Below are 18,859 nucleotides of genomic sequence, written 5' to 3'. Positions count from 1 at the left end.
GCTTTTGACCAAAGCCGTTGCTATTACACTTTCAGTGCACCAGATGCAGACGTTAGGGTGGGTGCTGCTTCAGTGGATTGCCAGATATCATCACTATTAGAAAAATTAGACAAGGCCTTTGCAATTTCCTTAGTTGGTTAGTGAGCTTGTCCTTATGCCAGGGAAACTGAATGAACAGGTTGATGCCCGTTCATCCTGCTGTTCCCTTACAATGGAGATGACTTCATTGAGACATTAAATCCGTTCCTAGCTGTCTGAGAAAATGCTGTCACATATCAAATATAAAATAAAAGTTGGAGACTCACTTTCTGAAGCTGACATCTTGCATGAAACCAAATAAAAAATGTCACGTGCACCTGCTCAAAACAAAGCTGCTGCGTTTCGCGCTGTTTATTTTATATCCGTGCATGTGATTCAGAAACTGCTTCTAGGCCAATAAGAGAAATTAGCTTTCAGTGAAACTAGAAAAATGTCAGTATCCTTATTATTAACTGTTTCTAAATATCTTAAATCCAGTGAAGCAGAATCCAGCCCATCTTGCTTAGATTGGTATGTCTGTCATGCAGCGGAACCTTCTTTAGAAGGTTGGAAAGAAGGTGGAAATCCTTTTATGTTGGAGTGGGGGCCCATTTCCATATTTACTGCTCTTTCTTAGATAAAATATAAATTTGCAACCGCTGGAACTTCACCCTCTCACTTCTTGCCATGACTTTTCATGAAAAGCATTCAATGATTTACAAAACATAGCATGTAATGACTCTTTTAAAATAAATAATTAAAGCACTTGTTACATCTGAATGATATCCCTTTAAAATATAATTAGAGAAACACATGCACATAATTAGAAGAAATTTATTTGCTCTATCTAGCGCTGGCTTGACCAAAACAAGAATTAACTCCTCCATTTTAGGTAGTTTATTGGAAAGTCTAAACCAATGGTAGTTAATGGCCATATTTATCATTGCTATCAATATTTGAACCTAATGGACATTGTATTCTCATGACAATCTGCTCAGAGTGGCACAGAGATGATGATGATGAACTAAATGTTTGAAATGATTAACTAAATTGTTTAAAGATTTAAGATTGATCTACATGGTTATTTAACCATGAGTAATTTAAAAGTTTTGCAAGGGAAGTAAGTTAACTTACTTCAGAAAAGGAGCTTGAGCACATTTAAAGCATTTAAGCTTTTAACGCTCATCTCAGTCCTACTTATCTCAGTGGGAGTTAGACAATGAGTTTTTTAGGTACACGGCATTAACACAAGCATCCTTTGGCGTCACTGTAGCCTTTTCAACCTTATCTCTGTTAATATGTGAGTATATTGATTTTTACTCTGACGCAAGCGGTATGAATTTGACGGCCCTTAAGATTTGAATTTTTAATTTATTTTGAGTCAAAGGGCCTTTTCCACTATTTAGCCTGACTTTCTGCACAAAATAAGCTATCATGTTTCACCTGGTAGTTCTCTATTTCCTGCTATTTGGAATCCTTAAATTCTGATGAAAAAATTGAGATTCTTGCCTCAGAATCTACCTGTTGACTTTCCATGAGCCAGACAAATCAGCTCTGTCCAAAACTACCCTGATTTAAATATCTGTAATAGCAGCATACCATGTCACCAAAAAAACAAAGGGTTTAAAATGTATATATATTGTTCCACCTTCATTAAGCATCTGAAGAAGAACATGAGCATGCATGAAACAGTAGAGCAATGTTGTCTTTTATGAACTTTTCCCCCTCCCAATTTCTTGAACAAGGTGGCAACTATGACAGTCGATTTGACGTGGACAAGGGCACTGGAACCATCATTGTCGCTAGACCTCTTGATGCAGAGCAGAAATCAAATTACAACTTGACGGTAGAGGCAACAGATGGAACCAGATCTATCAGCACTCAGGTAATGGAATTTCTAATGAAGTGCTTATAGAAGGAGGAATTTGTAGCTGCATGGGGGTTTCCCCCTCCGCCCCCCTTTTATAATGTTTTTTTCATCCTGGGAGGTGAATCTGGTTTATGTGAATTAGAGACTGTGTCTAAAATAAAAGTGGATTCTGATATTCATAGAGCCATAGTGCTTGGCCGCCCATGTGGAAGGCAGTGTGTTAGTATAAAAACATAGAGTCTGAATCAGCCAGCTTTCAAGTTGTATCATGTTCCTGTGTTAGCTGAGTAAATGAAAGCAGAAACTGAGCCATTGCTTGCATGATTTGCTCACAAGTAAAGAATTAATACTCTTTAGCTGAATTACCCCTCTTTATCCTACTCTCCCAAAATCACCAAACAATGTAATTACTTAGCTGGGCATTCGGAAGACCATTATAAATCATTTTAAGATGTGTGGATGACAAACTGTACAATGTCCAAATACAGTTTTATGAAACTGAATTGCTCTTCCTGCATGGCGTGCATATGGAAACAAGCTCTAGATGATAACATCTCAGTGTGCGTTCTCCTGAGTAGTTTCTTCTACCTTCAGGGAAGGTCCAGATTGCCACTTATTGGAGAGTCTTTGGTAATCTGTGACAAGTCAGATTTCTCCAGATTACCTCCCTGCTAAGGTTCCGTGCTGGTGGCAACTTCTTTGCAGTTGGGCTAATATGAAGTTCCCTTTAAGGCAGCAGCCTTTTGTGACCTTACTAGAAGTAACACATAGTAAGGCAGGCTGTGATCTGTCTCTCTCCTGTTTTTCCCGTCTAGTTTCTCTCCACAGACCAGAACCTGAATGTATTTGGAAGTAAGATTTAGCTGAGGTTGGTGTGAATGGAGCGATGAACACAGTGGAGCTCCCCTCCTCTTCCTCATGGAAAGGAGAGGAATTATTTACTGAATGAAGACTGTTCGATTGGGATAGTGATGCATGTGTGTTACCTCTCATTGAGCTACCCCTTAGTTATGAAACTCGCAGAGCAAATAGTGTGTTTGCGCTGTCTGCTGCGTACCTGGAAATCTGTGTTCTGAACCTAGCTTTCTGTTGTTTAACTTTAGGCAATATGTATGTTTTTGTCTTGTTTCCCTATGTCTTTTATAATCTTCCCCCTTTCAGCCAGAAGGAAAAATGTTTCTTGTAAATGTTTAGGATTTAAAACAGGATCTTTATTCAGCTGACTGCCTATCTGGAAGTTAGATAGGTCAAACAGACTAAATTCTAGTAGAAGGTTGCAAGGGTAGTAGCTTCCTTTGAGAGCCACCTTTTCCTTTAATGATGGCAATTGTGAGTGATACTGTGTACCGTGAACCTCCAAAAACTACAGCATGTCCTCCAGTAGAGCATAAGTCAGGATTTGCTGGTGTCATAGCTGTTAACATTGCCACTGGTACTGATAATCACCATAAAACGTTTGGAGAACCATGCTATAAGTTTATCGCCCAGTTGTAGTAAAAATACTGAGTGGATTCATTTCTTCCAATGCCGGAATGCTGGATAAAGGGCATGAAATAGTGTGGAAAGATTACAAGAATCCCAGATCCAACCAAAAGAGAATTTCCTTTGCCAGGAAGTCAGAAAGACAGCAAGACGCTTGTCTACAAGAACGCCTTCTAAAACTTCACTGTATTGGGTGTGTTGGGTAATTTGGGGACTGGTAAAAGATGAATTTGTGGTCTCGATTACTGCAGAAGTTCCTTCCGGTGCTGCTGCTTATATATGGTTGAATTTATGCAAGCCTCCTGAACTGTCAGAGTTGAACCATAATCTGTTTTATCTCCTGGAACAACCAAGATTTGGAAAGTCACAAAAATACTTTAACCCTCACCCCTTCTCTTCTCCTGGTTTGTGTGATTCATTAACTTCTCAGAAGTACACAGTGTAGCTTTTGTCCAGTTTCTTTAAATGAACTTGTTATTTTAGCATTTTGTAAAGTCAAGGGAAGGTTATAAACATCGCAGCAATCTCCTGCAGGAATATTGGGATGGTGGTCTCAGATTTATCTTCATTTATTTCTGTGATTACATTTTGTATGATTTGTGTCTCCTGTTTCCCCTCAGCGAGAGTTGGCAGGAACAGAGGTTGCGGTTTCTGTTGCAGGAGAGCGCAAAGACTTCATTTTCATTACCTTCCTTTTTCCCCTGCTTGTGGGATAAGCACAAGTTACACTGTTGCTCTTTGAGTCTCAACACTTTTAATTCCCTTAAAGTTGAAGGTGTTATTTATGCCTACTAGTGTGTAAATTCCATTACTCACAGTTGAAATGATGATGATGAAAATTTGAATGCTGATGATGTGTTGGATCCTTTAAAGCACTGATAATCAATTAAAAAGGAGCGACAGATACAAAAAGTCTGAATCCTGCGTATGTAGGATGTATGTAGGAACAACAGTATGCCATATAGAGCTTGCAAATAATTGATTTAAGCATTTTGAAATGCAGTAAACAATTTAAAAGACCTTGATTAACAGCAGATTAAGTAATTTTACATTTATTTAGAAAAAGCAAATGATATTTTCAGGACATTGTCGGGGGTGGGTAAGAAACCAAGTGTACCCATCTCAACGTGTAAAAGCGTGTTGAATCTGACTTCTAAATGAGAAGGCTTTTGCTGGCCTCAGGCCATGAACATCTGTAGGGCATTTGACTCTTTCAGGACTTCAGTTAAATAGCTTATTTGAAAAACAGAGCAGCAGCAGTAGGCGTAGAGGCTATTGGAAAGTTGTATGCATCAAAATGCCAAATGCATGATGCAAAACAAGAATAAACAAATTCCAGGCCTACAGTAATGGTATTTGGAGCTGATGCTGGAGACAAGTAGGAAGAACTATAGTTGGGAACAAAAATAAATGTATTAGTGTTTTTAGATTTTAACGTTTTGGCCTTAAATGGAAAAGGAAATAAGAAGCAATGCATGAATATTCCGTTGACTTTTTTGAAAAAAAAATACATCAAAACCCTGTTTACAGCTACAGCCACTTCTAGTCACTGCTATGGCTATCTGTTTTTTCCATTAGAAGTAATACATAGGAAGGTTTACGGCTAATTGCGGTAGTTACCCTATTGGTTTCCTATGGCTGAATATTGAATCTTGTTTTATGCAAAATTTATGTGGATATTATACTTTGGGGTTGGTCTGGGAATGAAGGATAGAATGCTCCTCACCGATTAAATTTACATTTTTGCTTGCGCTCCCCACACTGTTCGACAGAGGCGTTTTGGAAACAATGCAATTACATTCTCTCTAGATGGTATAACTGTTAATATAGCTTTGTTTATGAACATGAATATAAACTTGTCAATATAACTATAATATAATTATGAATAAAGACAGGAGGAGTCCTTAAACGCCGCATGGAACCAAGCAAATGCTAAATTAGATTAAAACAATCCAAAGGAATATAATTTTTAAATATTACAGGCTGAATATGTTTTATCAATGGCACGTATCTTCTTTGTAACTCACTAATAATCAGTGCATTCCGGTTTCACCTGTGATGTAGCTAATAGATTTGAATTCCTTCCCTTTAAATAATCCTAGTTCCTATTAGAGGTTGGTGAGTAGAGAGCGACTATGCGATACAACCGTTTACATTGCCTTGCAAAACAGGTTGAGTCTCTTCAGTTTCAGACTTTTGTTGCAGAGATCGCATTCCATTCTGCCAATGTCAGACTTTTCTGTAGTGTGCCTTTTAAATATGCAACTTCTCTCTTCAGTGAAATTTGTATATTTCATTTGAAATTAATCTTATAATCTCACTGAGAATTTATGTAGCTGTGTTGTTTGCACTATGAATCTTATTCTAGAATAACACAGATTGTTTATGTAATTACTTTGTTCAATCGCACACAAACCCACGTTTTCTGTGTGGGTCTTCAAAACCGCACTCACAGTTATAACTTTTGTCATCTGTTGTCCTTTATTTAAATAGAAGGCCTTAACAATTTAAAAGGAAAATTTGGTCCTTTCACACTTAAAACAAAATTACACATCTAGCACCTGTCACTTAGCACCAGTAAGTATCCCAGTCTTGAGAGTAGGGTTTTGTCAGTAGGCTTTCATAATAGTTTAGGTTGGAAGAGACCCATGGAATTCGTCTAGTTCAAACCCCTGCTCAAAGCAGGGGAAACGTCCAAGTTGGATCGAGTTTTTCATGGACTTTTCCTGTCCAGCTCTGAATATCTGTGAGGGCACAGATTCCACATTTATGTCTGATTGTCGTCTCCCGTATTGCAACTTGTGAGTGTCATCTCTTGTCCTTTCACCATGTGCCTCTGAGAAGAGTCTGGCTCTGTCTTTTCTGAACTTGCCCCCCCCCCCCCCCCCCCCGGCCTTTACATGGTTTGAAGAAGTGCAATTAGATCCCACTCGTTCTTTTCTTTTTCAGGCTAAACAACTTAAATTTCCTTAACCTCTCCTCATACATCACGTTCTCCAGCCCCCTTTGATTTTAGTGGCCCTCTGCTAATTTCATTTCAGTTCACAGTCTGATCTGTGCTATACTTGTCCGCCAGAATCCACAGGTAGGCACAAAATAGCTTTAGTCAGTGAGAATTAAATCCTAAAATATGTAGATAAAACTCCTTTTCAGTTGAATTATCACTATACTTGGGTTTTTGGAGTTGAACTTAAATACATATTTAAAAAGATTTAATTGCACTAGTAGTGAGATTTAATTACATATTTGCATTTGTGTTTACCAGTATGCAGAAATATTACATACCTGAACAAGTAGTTCGACAAGTATTTGAATACATGGGCAAGGCACCTGTAATAGCTGAGTCATTGTGTTCATTCTTTAGGAGTATTTTTGTTCATATTTCATATTAAATATCCCACCTTTTGATGAGATATCTCCTTATCTGTTTAGCCCTACTATACTTTTTTAGTGAATGTCCCTTATGTATTTAGCAGTAAGCTCAATCTAACAGCATCATTTGCTAACACCAGAGGAAGCTGAAGCTAATTCCTAATAATGATATGATCAACAAATTCCTTCTCAGTTAAGCTAGTTCTTTGGCTACCTGGTTAGTGTTGGAGGTGCTATGTTGGCTTCACAATCCCCACACTCCTGGTATTTAACTTAATACTTTGCACAGTGTTTTGTGGTGCTTCATTCTAGAAATGCCGCTTTCCTGGAGTTATTCTTTTAAGGCTGCAGCAGCACAGATGGCCATGGCTTCCAGTCTGAAGATTCGTCTACTGTGGTTCTGGAGTTGCGTTCCCTCCCACCCCCAAGTTTGCTCGAGGTTTCCTTATATGCTAATTTGGGGGAAAATACACATGAATCTAAATATCATTTTCAATTAAATTCATCAAATCTTACATTTTATCTTTTCACTTAATGTTTTTGAATTTAAATAAGCTGTGGGTGGAAATCAAATAATAAAAATGATTGAGCTGTGTTCGTTTTGAAGTCATAATACCCTATATGTGCTAACAGTGAAATAACTGTGTATTGCCCTCTAACCTTTTATTTATACAAACTGTATTTGTATAATTTGATTTGATTTTTTTTTAAGTTGGGTTTTTCTGCATTTTTTTTTGATTTGTTGGTTATCATTGTTTTGTTTCATTTTCCTGAGCACCAAAGCATAGTGAGCAGGTGTTTTCACAAAGATGCTGTGTAAGTGACTATAGTTAATATCGAACCATGCAGTGTTTGATTTCAGTTATAGTATACATTATAGTATATAGTATATGTGATATAGCATATATGTAGTATACAGTCTAGTATACCATAGAATGTATTTTTATACATTTAAAAGAATTTTTAAAAATCTATGCTTGTGTTGCTTTATTACATCCTCTGTCATCATGACAACTTGCAAAATAACGTATTTAGGTCTAGGTTTTTTATTCTAGTTTTTCATTTTCCAGTTGAATTTGGTAATGAATACGTTTAAAACCTTGACCTGAAATATAACTTGGGTCGCCTACTTTATACATACTTCATTCTAAAATTATACTTAGTTCTGATTTATCTGTCTTCCTGATGAAAATCAATATTCTAACTCTGTTTTCTGTCTTTAATGAGTTTCTAATCTGTGACAAAAACCAAACTCCCTAGTTTCCTTAGCAACCTCTTGCGAGGAACTTTATCAAGGTGCTTTTAAAAGGTCAAATGATTAGTTTCTTTTCTATATCTTTGCTACCATCTTCTGAGAATTCTAATAGATTGTGGGAGGCAGCATTTTCCAGCAGTGAGAGTTGGTGTTATAGTAGACTTTCTGAGATGCTCAAAAGCTATCTATGTTTATGGATATTTCCTAGCATTTACTCCGTATTGGGTTACGGTTCACTGACCTGGAATGCCTAGGGCTACTCCCTCCTCAGTTAGGGAATTCTGTTTGTGGCTGTGTACGCGTGTGTCCACACACATGTGCCTGCTTGTGCATGCATGCTCTTGCTCTCTTTTGCTCTCTCTTTTCTCTTCCCCTTCCACCCTCCCCAGCTCTCTGTTAGTGAAGCTTGTTATTAACAACTGTATTGCATGTTACATCACAAGCATTGCAATATGATTTTTCTGTTTGTTTAATTTGGGGTTTTTTTTTCCTAGTTCCAGCAGAATCTTTGGGTGGCTCTCATCTCATCTTGAGAATTTGTTTCCATTTAGCAGTTTATTCCAGCACCGCTGCTTTGCCAGTGCCTTGTTTTTATTTTCTTTACCAAGGGTCATGCTCTCAGTTATTCTTGGTGACTAAGACTGAGACAAAAATGTAATTTAACACGGCCTTCCTCCTCCTTAAATTGTTCTTTATATTTCATGGTAATCGTACTTAACCACAGGTTGTTCCACAGTTTCAATTAAATTACAATTTTTTTATTCCATTTCTGTACATATCTGGCTTCTTGCTCTTGAGATTCCACATTAGGTCTTCTCAACTCTGTTACATTTCACATGCTTCTCTGTTCTTTTCTGTTGTTGTTATTTTCTGTCATATCATCTAAGTGAAATTTTCAGTGAAAATAGTCTTTCTAGTGACAATTACTTCAGCTGGCACAGTGGTTAATAGCCCTGTTTTGGAGGCTATCCTTCATACGTTATAATACAAAGTTATCCAAAAGTTCCACACCCAATTCTGTCTTTGAATTTCCAGATACTCATTTCAGTTAATCAGTCTGCCCTGTGATGCCTCCAGGATTGGTGCAGGACATCATTACCTAGATGTAACAATCTACTGTTATTTCTTTAAAATAAAATCCTTCTAACCTTTTCGTTTTGTTATTTACTAACACATTTACAGAGTACAGCCAAGGACTGCCTATGTTTATCCATTATGTAAATTGTTTCAGGCTGTATTAAGATTTGCCATTAGGAAGAACTCATTGTACTGGATCTTAGGGAGTAGTTGCAACTTCTGATAATATACCTGTATCTGAAATAAACATCAGCCCTGAAAAGCTAGCATCAAAAGTTAAAACTTGTACCAAAAAATAATGAGTATTAAGTGCATCAACAGAGATTCAGGAGGCATAATGATTCTTGAAATATTTAAGTAAGGTTGCTCTTCTTGTATCCAGATGCATGGCTTTTCCTTACTATTTACCACGATCAGGATTCTTCTCATCTAACTTCTACTGCATGCAAGCTGGTATCTAGTCTAAATATCTCTAGACTCCACCCTGTGTCAATGCAAGAGCAATAGGTATCTTCAAAGAGCAATTTATCCCACATATCATAACTACTTGCTTTAAACAGCTGTTGATGGTGCTTAAACAGCTAATTTACATGAAGCAGCTAGCCTTTAGGCGGCTAAAAGCATGGCTGTCTGTGCAGTCTCATAAAGAACTTAAGTTTATCCTTGTGTTCGTGGAGCTGTGTTGCCACGTGGCGAACCCTCTACATTAGCATTACTCATCAGACATTCTCACTGATGAAGGAACAAAGTGGTGACTGAGCGTCCTACCCTGTATACAAGAGGTTTTTTTGCCGTTAAAGGCTTGTGGGCATGCAGGGATCTGGTGTAGTTCTAGAGAACGTTATTATTCAGAAACAAAGTGTGCTGCCTGCATGACGTGTAGGTGAGCCTAGCTGAATCTCTACGGAAAAGTACATTTTTAGGTATCAGAGTTAAGGTAACTTATTTCAGAGAATGTGTATTGCTCACCAGTTACTTATGCTGAGACATGCATTGTGCTGCGTTGTTGAAGAACAACAAAAAATTAAATTTGAAATAACCTTTTGTGGGACTTCCACCACTTCTCTATTCTTGCTGTCTGTGGTTTACAGCAAGCCTGGACTTGGAACTGTAAAGAGCTCAAAGGGGATTGTTTCCATGCAAGGGCAAGGAGGAGTACGCTGCATCCATTGCCTTGGAAAATATTACTTACAATTCCAAATTTGAACAAATAGTGTTTTCACCCACCCTGGGACCCATATTGACAAATATATTTTTATAATTTCAAAGTTACTGTGAAATTCTGTCTCATCTTACGTTATGCGAAAATGTTTATCCTTTAAAGATACCTTATTTAAGGCACTTTTGATTGTATAGACTTCTGTTTTGACTTTGAGGTAGGGGAGGCAGGTTTAGTGAGATTTCCCCCTCCCCCCCACACACCCCCTAGCTCTTTCCTCTTCCTTGGAAAAAAAAAATCTAGCCTGCAGCAGAAGTATTTCTGTATTATGGTCTGATTTCTAACGATATCCTGTTTTCCTCTGTGAGTCCCAAATATCATAAATACTTTTCCCTTTCCATTGTATCATTTCAGGTGTACATCAAAGTTATAGACACAAATAATCACAGGCCTCAATTTTCCACTTCAAAATATGAAGTTGTTATACCTGAAGACACTGCACCAGAGACAGAAATTTTGCAAGTCACTGCCACAGACAGAGATGAGAAGAATAAACTGATTTATACTCTGCAGGGTAGCACTGATCCCATCAGTCTTAAAAAATTTCGTCTGGACCCTGGAACTGGCTCTCTTTATACTGCAGAAAAACTGGATCATGAAACCATGAACCAGCATATTCTCACAGTAATGGTAAATAAACATATTTGTACTTCATTTGCTCAACAAACGTATCTCTTTTTTTTAGTGTCTCTTTATTTTGCTCCTCGCCCAACATAAACCTTTATGTGTATGTTGAATTTGTGTGCAGTCTTTATCTCTAACTGGTACAGATTGAACCCTGAATTATTACTAATATTGTATGAACCACTATAAGAACAGTACTAATGTGGTACAGATTGAACCCTGGTACAGATTGAACCCTGAATTATTACTAATATTGTATGAACCACTATAAGAACAGTACTAATGTGGTATGGTGCTAATGACTAGTAATGTGATCATTGTTTTAGGTTCGAGATCAAGATGTTCCTGTAAAGCGCAACTATGCCAGGATCATCATTAATGTTAGTGACACGAATGATCATGCTCCATGGTTCACCAGCTCTTCCTATGAAGGACGGGTATACGAGTCAGCAGCTGTTGGATCAGCAGTACTCCAGGTTACTGCATTAGATAAGGACAAGGGGAAAAATGCAGAAATTGTGTATTCTATTGAATCAGGTATATTGACATTCTTAAATCTTCAGTTTATTTTAAAATAATGATGCTTAATCACGTTTTTATCTGTAGGCGTATGAAAAAAAGCTATGAAACAGAGGGTGAGACGGGTGTCTGCATTGTATTGTACGTTACGTATTTAAGCTATAGTTTGAGGACCTTAAAATTGCAATGAACTAGATAGTTAACATTCATCTCCCTCATCTATTTTTATTACCTTCCTGAAGAAAAAGCTATGGGTTATCCTTAAAAGGATTCCTTCATTAGAAATTTTACAGAAGCATTAAATTTAGTTCTTAAAATTGCATTCTGTTCAGATGATGTACGTTATGTTTTGTGGCATAGGCCAAGCAAGGATTTGATGGAACGAGTAACAGCTTGCGACAAGTTCCTTTGGGTGTTTAGTACAATGTGGAAGGAGGGAGCTCAAAAATAACTTAAATATTTTGTACTGTTGCAAACAGAGCTACCAAATGGTCCCAGTTAAAGTTAAGCTTCTGATACATGCAGCAAAGAAGGGTTCACTTCGTGTGGTTGCTCTGGGTGGTTTTAAATAGTGAGACTGCTAGTCTAGCTCAATAAAATATATAAGAAACCCTCAAATAGTCCATTTGGTTTTATGACTACTATGACAGTAAAAGTTCCAGTAACAGATACAAGAAACTGTGTGTGTTAAAGAGAGCAGTAGGCAAAAAGTTAGGCAGTTACTGTTGCATGCAAGATGATATGAGCAAATGTTGCTTCTTTATTCTTGCCGTAAGTTATTTTATAAAGACATAGGAATTGTTTATTGTAAATATTTTCCTTTTTCCCCCAAAGTGTTATTTTGATATGAAAGCACACTTTAACACAGTATTTCAACAAAGCTGTCATTATAATACTCTGAAGAGGAAGAATACATTTAAATGTCTGATAAGTTGCTTAAAGTATATCTTTATTTTCTGTTATTTGGAGAAAAGTGAACCTTTTTACTAAGCAGGTCACTAATGTTCATGAAACTTTTCTCTTGCCTTTCCTAATTCAGTAGTGCGTATTTTGTGAATACCAAAGCATTGCAAGAAAAAAATGTGTATGCATGCCGTCTGGCATGAATTTACATCCTGTTCTTTTCCTTTCTTCTAGATTTTTGTAGGAGTAAATGGAAGACTTTCTTAGGTTTGTTTTATAGGATTGTCATCCACTGGGAGGTCAAAGCATTATAGCTGATGTTCTAAGCATATGGAATGAACATTCCTTGAATATTTGTGATGTCTGATGAGATTTGTAATGGCACATTCTAAGAATGCCACTGTGTTTAGAGCCTGCCCTAAAAAAAAAAAAAAAAAGATAACATCTTCTGCCTACTTGTGTGCCTATCTCAGAATGTTGTTAATAAACGTTTCCATACTGAGAATCATGGCTTTAGTAACGTAATGTAATTTTTAAGGGAGTAAAACGTTAAGTCTTACACTGGTTTAGTGCATGAGCTGAACAGCATACAGTATAGTACAATGTGTACAGTATAGTTCTTTATATTTTCAAATACATAGTTGAAAACATGGTTTTTAAATGGCAGCTGGTAACACTCAGTAGGTTTTTTTTTTCTAACATTTTATCACAGGGTATAACTTGTCTGTGTATTAATATGAAGTTGGGGTGGAAATAACTTTTGGTCTAATTCAGAAAGATCTTCAAATATGGAGCAGTGATTTAAAGAATATTTGCAAAAAAAATTGAGAATCGAAAGTGTCACAAAAATGCTTCTTTTGCCCAAAAGTCTAGTTACTTTAGATTATGTAACATAACTCTTATTCCACTAACGTCAGCTTCTGAACATAATTTTCTTTCAGCTTCAGTCGATATTTAATTTGGCTTAAACATGAACTCAGTAACAAAGGTAATTTGAAGAAAATTAAATATGTAAGTTTTAGGTGTTGAAAGTTGCAAAGTACTTGTCATCTTTTTTAGATTTTTTTTCTACTTGAAAAGGAATCAAATTTGTGGATTTATTTTGAAAGCGTGGATAGCTTTACCAAACTCTGTTTGGTGCAATATTGGTGCAAGTAAACATAGAATTAGTGCTTATTCATTGTATAAAACTTTCCAAAGAGGCTAACGAACATTTTCAAACAAAATTAAGAAACCATAATGTTCCCTATGTTCTTTCTACATGGTCTCCTTTAGTTTACAGCTAAATGAACAATCATTCTTTAATTTTTGTATACCTTTTTCTTAATTACATATCTCTTTCTTCACAGGGAATATTGGAAATGCCTTCTTTATAGATCCCGTTTTGGGTTTAATTAAAATTGCAAAAGAGTTAGACCGGAGTAACCAGGAAGAGTACAACCTGATCGTAAAAGCTGCAGACAAAGGAGATCCTCCAATGAGTGAAGTCACTTCTGTGCATATATTTGTGACAGTTTCTGATAATGCCTCACCAAAATTCACAGCCAAGGAATACTCTGCAGAAATCAGTGAAAGTGCCAGCGTTGGTTGTTTTGTTGGAATGGTTACAGCATACAGTCAGTCTTCTGTGGTTTATGAAATAAAAGATGGTAATATAGGTGATGCCTTTGCTATCAACCCGAACTCGGGTGTTATTATTTCTCAGAAGTTACTTGACTTTGAAACTTTGCCTGTTTACACACTAACTGTGCAGGGAACAAACATGGCTGGCTTGTCCACTAATGCAACAGTTCTGGTGCATCTGCGGGATGAGAATGACAATATACCAGTTTTTACACAAGCTGAATATACAGGACTCATCAGTGAATCGGCTTCAGTTAACAGTGTGGTTCTAACTGACAAGAATATTCCATTAGTAATTCGAGCTACAGATGCTGATAAAGAATCAAATGCTTTACTTGTTTATCAAATTGTTGAACCGTCTGTCCACAAGTACTTTGCCATTGATTCTAGCACTGGAGCCATTCGGACGGTAATGAGTCTGGACTATGAGGAGACAAACATTTTCCACTTTTCAGTACAAGTACATGATATGGGGATACCACATTTATATGCAGAGTATGCAGCTAATGTTACTATTTATGTAATTGACATCAATGATTGCCCTCCCGTGTTTTCGAAAGAGTTGTATGAGACATCCATTTTGGTTCCGACCTACAAAGGTGTGGAAGTCATCAGCGTAAATGCCACTGATGCCGATTCAGGCATTTTTTCACAATTAATTTATTCCATTATTGAAGGCAACATTGGAGAAAAATTTTCAATAAGCCCTAAGACTGGAGTTATAACAGTACAAAATACAACTCAGTTAAGGAGCAGATATGAATTAACAGTTCGAGCATCGGACGGCAGATTTGCAAGCACTGCGTCTGTAAAAATTAACGTGAAAGAAAGCAAAGCAAGCCAGCTGAAGTTCACACAGAGTTCTTACTCTGCAACAGTGCAGGAGAATTCTACTGAGGCAAAAACAATAGCTGTTGTTACTGCTGTAGGGAATCAGATAAATGAACCTTTGTTTTACCATATTCTAAATCCAGACAGCAGATTTAAAATAAGTTATACTTCAGGAGTCCTTTCAACAACTGGAATACCATTTGATCGTGAACAGCAAGACTCTTTTGATGTGGTGATAGAAGTCACAGAGGAGCATAAGCCATCAGTTGTTGCTCATGTTGTGGTTAAAGTCACTGTGGAAGATGTAAATGATAACGCTCCAGTTTTTGTCAATCTTCCGTATTATGCTGTTGTTAAAGTAGACTCTGAAGTAGGCCATGTTATTCGACGTGTCACTGCTGTAGATAAAGATACAGGCAGGAATGGAGAGGTGCATTACTATCTCAAAGAACATCACGAACACTTCCAAATTGATTCCACTGGAGAAATCTCACTGAAGAAAAAATTTGAACCGGACACACTAAATAAGGAGTATATGGTCACAGTAGTGGCAAAAGATGGAGGAGACCCTGCTTTCACTACTGAAGTTGTAGTCCCAATTACAGTTATGAATAAAGCTATGCCAGTTTTTGAAAAGCCTTTTTACAGTGCAGAGATACCAGAAAACGTTCAGCTCCATAGCCCTGTTGTGCATGTACAAGCAAGCAGCCCAGAAGGACTTAAAGTGTTTTACAGCATCACGGATGGAGATCCTTTCAATCAGTTCACTGTCAACTTCAACACTGGAGTTGTCAATGTTGTTGCCCCTCTTGATTTTGAATCTCATCCAGCCTACAAACTGAGTATTCGAGCAACAGACTCCCTAACTGGGGCTCATGCTGATGTGTTTGTAGACATAATAGTGGAAGACATCAATGATAATCCTCCTGTGTTTACAGAGCAGTCTTACACCGCGACCCTTTCTGAGGCATCTGTCATTGGAACATCTGTTGTGCAAGTGAGCGCTACAGACGCTGATTCTGGAACAAACAGGGGAATTTCCTATCACTTGGTTGAGGATAACAGCGAAAGTCACAACTACTTCCACATCGATAGTGTCACTGGACTGATTCTGACAGCAAGAACTCTGGACTATGAACAAATTCAGCAACACAAATTACTAGTCAGGGCCATAGATGGTGGCATGCTGCCCTTGAGCAGTGAAATTGTTGTAACTATTGATGTAACCGATCTCAATGATAACCCCCCTCTGTTTACCCAATTGCTTTATGAAGCTAAAATTAGTGAACTGGCTCCTCGTGGGCATTTTGTGACGTGTGTACAAGCCTCAGATGCAGATAGTTCCGATGTTGACAAGCTGGAATACTCCATTCTGACAGGCAATGACCATATGAATTTTGTAATTAATAGTAAAACTGGCATTATCACCATCTCAAACCTACGCAGACAGACGCTGAAGTCACATTATAATCTTAATGTGTCTGTGTCTGATGGAGTCTTCAGAAGCTCAGCCCAAGTCCACGTAATTGTAACCAGTGCCAATACGCATAGCCCAGTTTTCAGCCAGAACGAGTATGAGGTTGAACTAGCTGAAAATGCTCCATTGCATACTTTGGTAACTGAGGTTAAAGCAACAGATGAAGATTCTGGTACTTACGGCCACATCACTTACCACATTGTAAATGACTTTGCCAAAGACAGATTTTACACAAATGAGAGGGGGCAGATATTTACCTCTGAAAAGCTTGACCGTGAAACACAAGCAGAAAAAGTAATTGCCATAAGTTTAATGGCCAAAGATTCAGGAGGAAAAGTTGCTTTCTGTACAGTTAACGTAATACTAACAGATGACAATGATAATGCTCCTCAATTCCGAGCAACAGAGTATGAGGTAAACATTGGATCTGATGTTCCAAGGGGGACTTCTGTCATTAAAGTCTGGGCATCTGATGCTGATGAGGGTACAAATGCAGACATCACGTATGCTATTGAAGCAGAGTCTGAAAGTGTTAAAGAGAATTTGGAAATTGATTCGTTCTCTGGTGTAATTACTACAAAAGAAAGCTTAATTGGTTTAGAAAATGAGTTTCTAACCTTCTTTGTTAGAGCAGTGGATGGTGGTTCCCCACCAAAGGAGTCAATTGTTCCTGTCTATGCTAGAATACTGCCACCAGAAGTGCCTCTCCCAAAATTTTCAGAACCATTCTATTCTTATACAGTTTCTGAGGACATTCCGATTGGAGCTGAGATAGATGTTATCAAAGCAGAGCACAATCAGACTTTGGTGTATAGTCTGGTTAAAGGGAACACTCCTGAAAGCAACAGGGATGATTTTTTTGTAATTGACCGACAAACTGGAAGATTGAAACTTGAGAAGAATCTTGATCATGAAACAACTAAATGGTATCAGTTCTCAGTGCTAGCACAGTATGCAAATGAAGATTATAACGTTGTTTCCTCAGTAGAGGTAAGCATTCAAGTAAAAGATGCAAATGATAATAAACCGGTTTTAGAGTCCAATCCATATGAAGCATTCGTTGTAGAAAACATGCCAGCTGGAACAAGAGTCATCCAAGTTAAAGGAAGTGACTTAGATTCAGGACTCAATGGGCAGGTTACTTACAGCTTAGATCCTTCTCAAGAACCAGACATTATAGAGTCTTTTGCTGTAAACATGGAAACTGGTTGGATAACCACTCTCAAAGAGCTCGACCATGAGAAACGGGACAAATACGAAATTACAGTGGTTGCATCTGATAGGGGCGAAAAAATTCAGCTATCTTCTGTGGCTGTGGTTGAAGTTACTGTTACAGACGTGAATGACAATCCTCCACGCTTCACTGCAGAGATATATAAAGGGACGGTCAGTGAGGACGACCCTCCTGGTGGGGTAATTGCCATCCTAAGTACCACTGATTCTGATACAGAAGAAGCCAATAGACAAGTCTCCTATTACATTACAGGTAAATGTTTTTGAGCGAAGTCAGAGTAATAATTTGAGTACTCCTAGAATGCTGTGAGTTACAACTTAGTCTTTCAAATTCTTAGAAAGCATATATATTTTGAAGCCACATAGCGGCAAGGAAAGAATGTCTTTGTCTTAAAATGAAGATTAAAAATTGCCTTCGTTATTGTTATTAAGCAAAGATTAAAAATTATAGGGGAAAATAAACTCACTGTGATTTCTAAAAAGCACATCTTTTGGCTTTGTTTGACACATGCCTTGCTTAACAATATCCTTAGGAAGACATTTTTACTTCTTATATATCCGATTTCATAGGAAGATATATTTATACTGAAATAAATGATACAATGAAAGACCCAAACAAAGAAACTTCCTAAAATAATAAAGTATTAATTTCCGGTAGAGTATTTTAATTTTTCTTGCTTAGTGTAAGTGTCTTAGTACGATAGTAGCTATAATGCTACATTAATTTCTCCATTATTATTTATAGCTTCTATTGGCTGTTGTTAAATTTGTTGTCTAAGCATTCACTCACTATTTTTACCTGAAAAACGAAGATATTTCTATATAGAGCCACAGGGAGTGGCTGCTTGGTTGCATTTAGATTTTTTAATTTAGCTGTAAAATAACGTTGATAGAGTTATTGTAACATTCTCTCTCTTGTCTTTAGTTAAATGTTTCCATTGATATTTCAGGAGGTGATCCCTTGGGACAGTTTGCTGTTGAAAATATACAGAATGAATGGAAGGTCTATGTCAAAAAGCCTTTGGACAGGGAAGAAAAGGACAGTTACCTTCTAAATATTACAGCTACTGATGGGACCTTTGCAACTAAAGCAGTGGTGGAGGTTAAAGTCCTTGATGCTAATGATAACAGCCCTGTTTGTGAAAAGGTAGGCCCAGTCTTTTATCTTCCACATCCAACTGCTTCCGCAAGTAAAATGTAAGCTCACTTTCGCTGAAATCATATCTCGAAGGACTGACAAATAGGTATTCCCTGCTAACAGAAATATAGCTTGTGCAGCAAAGACAGCATGCTGCAAAAGAAAGGTGATATCGTGGGCAGGTTTCCTAGCAATTTGAAAAATCCAAAGGCAATTCA

The 18,859-nt window shown here is 37.4% G+C and overlaps 1 protein-coding gene across 8 annotated transcripts in view; it reads left to right on the top strand.

Moving 5' to 3' along the window:
- The window catches only part of FAT1 (FAT atypical cadherin 1), a 116,521-nt gene that overhangs the window by 70,455 nt on the left and 27,207 nt on the right, over nucleotides 1-18,859 (top strand). For all 8 annotated transcript variants that reach the window (XR_011141043.1, XM_068942706.1, XM_068942704.1 and 5 more), the window contains 5 exons: nucleotides 1,764-1,903; nucleotides 10,648-10,923; nucleotides 11,244-11,454; nucleotides 13,689-17,756; nucleotides 18,454-18,650. Coding sequence is in view for 7 of the 8 variants with exons in the window: in XM_068942706.1 (XP_068798807.1) it covers nucleotides 1,764-1,903; nucleotides 10,648-10,923; nucleotides 11,244-11,454; nucleotides 13,689-17,756; nucleotides 18,454-18,650 (4,892 nt within the window). In the remaining variant the exon portion in view is untranslated. The remainder of the gene's footprint in view (nucleotides 1-1,763; nucleotides 1,904-10,647; nucleotides 10,924-11,243; nucleotides 11,455-13,688; nucleotides 17,757-18,453; nucleotides 18,651-18,859) is intronic.

The sequence above is a fragment of the Struthio camelus genome, chromosome 4 (assembly GCF_040807025.1).
Source record: "Struthio camelus isolate bStrCam1 chromosome 4, bStrCam1.hap1, whole genome shotgun sequence".
In the NCBI taxonomy this organism is placed as follows: domain Eukaryota; kingdom Metazoa; phylum Chordata; class Aves; order Struthioniformes; family Struthionidae; genus Struthio; species Struthio camelus.
Note: the sequence above shows the minus strand (reverse complement) of the source record. Positions and strands in the feature narration are given on the sequence as shown.